This window comes from Pleuronectes platessa, chromosome 19, assembly GCF_947347685.1.
Source record: "Pleuronectes platessa chromosome 19, fPlePla1.1, whole genome shotgun sequence".
Classification (NCBI taxonomy): domain Eukaryota; kingdom Metazoa; phylum Chordata; class Actinopteri; order Pleuronectiformes; family Pleuronectidae; genus Pleuronectes; species Pleuronectes platessa.
Window position 1 is genome coordinate 18068585 of NC_070644.1, and position 6351 is coordinate 18074935.

The following is a 6351-nucleotide window of genomic DNA, read 5'->3' on the forward strand; positions in this document are numbered from 1 at the left end:
ATAACAGAAACACATTTAATTTCCCACCGTGTCACCCTCATGACTACGGGTGCTCAGTGTGTTTCGGCGATAATCGGTCGATTCTTCAGATTTGCATTTAAACTTTATTCAAACGCATTTTATAATAAAATGCTTGTAAGTCCAGAACATGTCTTAAAAAGCTGCTATGCTCAAAGATGCTTTTCTTATTCACTTAATGCACAAACCAGTAAGTACCTAATTTGTTCTGTGCTGCACAGGAACCGACTTGTCTCTCTGGATCGCTGGCGTCATGCAGCCGTGAAGCCGAACGACTGGTTTGCAGTAGCTTCAGAATTATAGACAGAATTACAACAGAAAGTTAATTGAGGAGGTTATTAATGGGAGAATGTGCTGCCTGTCAGCTGTTAACTAATCCAGCACTGTGGCTTATAAATAGCCAGCTGAGATTAGCTAGTTTGAAGTGCTGGCTAATTTAGCTGCCAGCTGACACAGAGATGGACCGGGCTTTATTCCCTGTGCACCGCTGGTATCTCTGAGGCCTGGGAGGGGCTCCTGTGGGTGTGGGGCAAATATTTATATTTATCATTATTGTTGTTGAGCTTCTTCGTTAACCCTCACCCCACATGTGTCTCGTGAAAGGATCTCAGATCAAATTTCACCTCCCTGCTCTATACAAACAAACACAAACGTATTTTCTGTTCAGGAAGACAAAGTTATGTTGTTTTACCCAGTCTGAGTACACAATGTGTCTAATGTCACTGTGTGTGTGTCTGTGTTTAAGATTTTAGCTTAAATTTCTTCTGATATCCTCCTGTCTGGAGCCGCATTCAAGTTTGCGGCAGTTTGGTGCTATTTTATTTATTATTTTATTGTTTTTTTTAACATTTTAAAGAACAATTAACTTTAATTGTATTGGATTTGGCTGCAGCAGTGTTGACCCCCTTTGGTGGGTGGGGGGGGAACTATCCCTTTAAGAATCAACAGGCTGAGCCACGCCCACTTCCACAAGCCTGGGAAAGCAGTAACCTGCGAGTCAAAGCTCAGGGAGAAGCTGCAGCTGAGCCCAGCAGCAGATCCACGGTCAGTTCAGGACAAACACGCCCACAAACACACACACACACACCCACCCACAAACACTCACACACCCACACACAACCCACCAGAGCTGCTTTTATTTTTAACCGGCCCCAGGAATGGACACCGACAGCGAAGCAGCCCCCATGCAGGCACCCAGAGGAAAGGGCCGTGTGTCGGGTAAGGCCTGACGCTTTTCTCCGGGGGATCAGTTCGCAGCGAGTCGATCACCATTATTTCATGTATTCATATTTAATCCCCCCCCCTTCTCCATCATTCCCAGTCCCGCACAGATCCAAACTGGTGTCTCCCTTCCTCCTGCTTATGGAAACATGTCAGACTCAACGCTATGAAACCATGTTTGCTAACTCTGGCTCCAACGACCCCAGAGAAAACCTTTAGTCATATAATAACCCCCCCACCCCCCACGCCCCCCACCTCCTCGAACGCTAATGCTAGCGAGCATAACGGGTTTTGATGGTGGATTCTATCGGTGCGTCATAAATTGAGACGCAGCCGAATTAAGCCGATTGCTTTTAAAATTCGCCTCGTTAGCAAAAATCCAAACTGTTTTCATGCATTGCTCTTCTGTGGGTTAGATAAACGTTAATCGATACATTTATTAATGAAGGCTTGTTTCGGTGGATAAACTATTATTAGCTGAAAAGCCTGATCAAGGTATAGTCTGTGTCGAACCAGCTTACACTAGTTAGCATTGTAGCCGATTTACTTCTAATATCACGGGTTGAAATCTCATTTTTAGCTCAATGCAAATCAGTATCGATTATTGAGCTGCTGTTGTTGAGGGGCTGTCGTGGACATGTCCTCCTCTCGCGACATTTCCCTGTCAGCTGGTCTCAAATGGCTCTGTGGTCCAAACCGTTATATTCCAGTGAGATCTTATCTGCTCCTTCCCTTCCCTCCCCTGCGACATGTAGAGAAACCACCTGCTTCCTCCCAAGGTCCTCCTCCTCCCTATAATAATAATAATAATAATAATAATAATAATAATAATAATAAACACAGACACTTTTCCGTTGTTTTCTCTTTATTTTCAGATTTTCCCCACCACATGGGAATAACGACACACACACACATCAGTGATGGCGTCTGTGCTTAAAAAAAACGTCAGTTACTGTTTGTAACGTGCAGCCCCGATGAATGCTTTACTGTAAACACTGCTTCAAGTTGTTTTTGTTGACCTGTAAACTTTGTCTGTAGGTCCGGGCAGGCATGATATGCTCGATGGCGAAGGTACGAATCTCAAAGCCGCTGACTTGGTTGCATGTCGTGTGTTAGATTTGAGGCTTGAGCTGCAAACAGGGCAGAGGATGTGACTGAGCAGTTGATGGAGGTGACTTTAAATGTGACTAATCTTTTACTTTAGGGGAGTAACAGTAAACAGTGATCGTGGTACAGTTTGGTCGCTGCTGCCACTGCCTGCAGAAACACCATTTAAATCCTGTGTCCCTTGTAGCAGTTTATTCTGCTGCTACAAAAACAGTTATGTAATTTGAGATTGAGGACAGGAAATGGCAGCCCATACAACACACTGTATGTTATTGTTTTGTCCCCGGTCTGAGTGGTTGGCAAGAAGCAGCTTAAATTTCTAATTTAATTCCTCACACACACACTCAAAGCTCTGCAGATGCATTGGATTCATTTGTTAAGACCACTTGTGTGCCGTACCGAAAGGCCTGTACCCAAACCTATATGCATACTGTTACACCCTTAATATACATTTTATCAAGGTGTGGGTTTTCAGAGATGGATGAAAGCTGTTGCTTCTGAAAGAATCTGCCACGTGGAAGTGCTTTAAATGCTGCTGCTGCTTAATTGTTTTTATTCTTGATCTATTGTTATTTATCTAATCCCACTGTGAACGTGCATCAGGTGAATTCATGTATTCATTCGTGTGTTTATCTTCTCTTCTTCCAGCTTTGGAGAATCCAGACACTGACATTGGCTTTTGTGGCTGGCTGTTGGTGGGGTTCTCCCTCCTGCTCATGCTGCTTACCCTTCCCATCTCCATATGGATGTGCATTAAGGTCAGCTGCTTGTCAAGTTCACTGTTTATTTTCCACTGTGCAAGCAAAGCTGGCTGGTTGGAGAGTAAATGACTGTGAATGACTCAGTCTGTTTACTCAGTGTTCAACTCTGGAGTTTGTGCTTCAGACTCATCCCCTTTATTGTGTGTATTTATTTAATTGCCTTTAGAAGCCGTTGAACTGTTGTTTTGCTTTTTACTTAATTAAAAGTTACCCTCAGTAAGCAGGGGAACTGCTCCTGGAAGAAAAAGTTAATGTATTTAAGCCATTTGTGTGTTTTTTTTGCTCTGTACACAGATCGTGAAGGAGTATGAACGAGCAATTATCTTTCGCCTGGGCCGCATTTTGCGAGGAGGAGCCAAAGGACCAGGTCAGAAACCATGTTTGTTTTTCACCTGTATATATTTGTTCCCTAAATCCAATCCACCAGCTGTTTTTATTCAGATTTACTCCAGAAATGTTTCCAGTGTTTGTTTTAAATGCTCTTCTAAGTTCAAAGTTATTTTTTAACCATGTCCCTGGCAAAGTGACGTCACTGTGTGGTCCAGGATTATAGGATTAGTCTAATAGAAAAACGGGTTACAGTGAGATTTGCATGTTATTTAATTTAATCTTCACGTCGAGTGACGTAACCTCAGGTGTGCTGGGATCAGCTCTACTTCCCACTGCCCTTAATCTTCCACTGAGAACTGCTCTGCTGTCGTGGTGCAGTCGGGGCGTGGTCCCCTCTGTAGTGAGAAGTCACATGATCAGCTCATCAGCCGACCTCACTGGTCTCGTCCTTCGTCTTTAATGGGTTTCGACTTCTGATTGATGACTTCTGTTGCAGCCGGCCCTGTGACGTAGGTTGCCATGACAACCCAGTGGCTCAGAGAGTATGCAGATGTTTACTGTGTAGTGTAAACTATAAGTATTTTAAGAAGGATGAATATTATATTGTTTTTGTTGTAAACCCAAGCACTGAGTGTGTATATATGTGTGTGTATGTGTGTGTAATGAAGTTCATGTATGCGTTTCTGACATCAGTCCCTATAACTTCCTGTTTAAAACCACGTTAGACAAACACTGCAGGAACTGTAGCTGCATAAATACAGTGCACATCAACATATCTTTGTTATCTTCAGATGCTCTGCCAGAGCTGCATGTTTAGGACCATTGTTGTGAAACTAGAGGACTGTGTTTAAACAAGCCTAAGTTCCCAATAATATAAATACACAGACTCTTAAACACCATTAAATCTGAGAGTCAACACGTTTAAAGTCACAGTCTAATCTCAGATCTAATGTGCTGAGGTACTAAAATCCAAACAATAGTAAATGCATTGAAACACAGTCCAGATTAGGGTTGGGTCAGCTTTGTTTCCCTCACTTCCACTTCCTGCTCTCCGGTGGGCGAGATGACAGGAGTCGTCATGGTAAAATCACTTGTTCAAATTAAAATGGAAAAAAAATGTTGGGCCAATAATAACAACAACACAAGTTCCCGGGTCAAAGGTCAACCAGTTGACATGCATCCAATTAGACGTACACAACAAACTGAAAGCCCACTCCAGATCCGTTTGTCTGGCAACGCTACAGCACATGTGTCTGTTGGAGATCTCAAAGCCTTTATCATCCTATTCTCACTGATGCCTCTTCTGTTTTTGAAAGGCGGTGAATTTGTTTAAATAAAAATACAGACTCCCACAAGGATTAATTTGCATGCATCTCATAATTCACCGTCTCTTTTATCGTTTTGATTTCTTGTTTTCACCGGATCTAAACACCGGGCTGTGTCCTCTCAAAATGCTGAAATGTGACTCCTCAGAGAGTCAGGGGCTTCTTTTTTATGACAGCACACGGTAATAATAGCTCCCTGCCAATAAAACCTCTAGTTCCTTAGGAGCTGGAGGAGCCAATGCACGAGTCGAGTTCTGCATCTGGTTTCCCACAATGCCCGTCACACCCACCCATGAAATCTCTCCCCCTCTCCATCTACAGCAGCTGTTATTAAATAGTGACCTTCAACATGTCCCGTTACATTTCATATTTTTTTTAAACCAGGCTCATGAGGGCTGTTTTGTATCTGTGTGAACAGAACTGTTTATTGAGGAGGGTTATCAGGGAAAGGTTCCTCCGTGTGACAAGATGATTCTCAGAGACACTCACTGTGCCATTAAGACGAGAGCTAAATTGGTAGAGAGTGCTGGGAGTGTCGCGGTGGAAACGGCACGAGGAGCCGCTGTCTTCATCTCCCCTCCCGAACAGATGCTTGTGATCTCCCCAATTTAAATACACAATATCCTGACAGGAAATGCAGCCCACAAGTCCCTAACTGGCGTGGTATTAATGTTAGCTAAATGACTGCACATGTCAATTTCACTCAGGCTCATGCCTAGTAGTGTTTATTGCACTAATTCAATTATTGAACTGAAACAGGCTCATGAAAGCTGCAAATATCCAGAGCTTTGCGTCGCTGTCGGCACAGCTGCAGACTTACAGAGAGCTTGAGTTAGCCGTCTGTCAGAATTTCATTCACTGCGCCGTTTTCAAACATTTGTGAAGACACTTCCTCATTATTGTGTTTGCAGTGCTTCAGTCTTTGTTATTCTTGTGATTCCACAGGGTTGTTCTTCATCCTGCCCTGCACTGACAGCTTCATTAACGTGGACATGCGCACAATCACCTTCGATATCCCACCACAAGAGGTAGTACATGCACACTTCAAAGTACTTTCAGAAAATGTGTTGTCAGATTCAAAGAATATCTAAATATTTGTGCAAACAAACATTTTTCTTCATGTTATTTCCTGTTTCCTTCTCAGGTTTTGACCAAAGACTCTGTGACTGTGAGTGTGGATGGTGTGGTGTACTACCGGGTCCAGAATGCCACTCTGGCCGTGGCTAACATCACCAATGCTGACGCCGCCACCCGACTGCTCGCCCAGACCACGCTGAGGAACGTCCTGGGAACCAAGAACCTGGCGGAGATCCTGTCTGACCGTGAAGAGATCGCACACAGCATGCAGGTAACATTCAGCAGCAGTTAAAATACTTCAACATGCACTTTAAATACCATTAGCAGGTTTGAAATGACTGCAGTAATATGATTATTGCAGTCGTTCTAGATTTGTGTAAATGTAGTGTAATGTTTGGATTGTGTATCATGGTGTGAATGTGCATTACAAGCACTCAGCATCACCTCTTGTACATTTACACAATGCTCTGAACTTACATAATTTATTTAGGACAGAAACCTGGTTGAGCTCC

General features: G+C 43.3%; 1 protein-coding gene across 1 annotated transcript in view; it reads left to right on the forward strand.

Moving 5' to 3' along the window:
* Window positions 1-1068: 1068 nt before the first annotated feature.
* The window catches only part of stom (stomatin), a gene marked incomplete in the record, with an annotated part of 8683 nt that continues 3400 nt past the window's right edge, over window positions 1069-6351 (forward strand). The window contains 6 exon segments of the mRNA XM_053411311.1: window positions 1069-1236; window positions 2278-2310; window positions 2995-3104; window positions 3402-3474; window positions 5708-5790; window positions 5907-6110. Coding sequence (XP_053267286.1) covers window positions 1176-1236; window positions 2278-2310; window positions 2995-3104; window positions 3402-3474; window positions 5708-5790; window positions 5907-6110 — 564 coding nt within the window.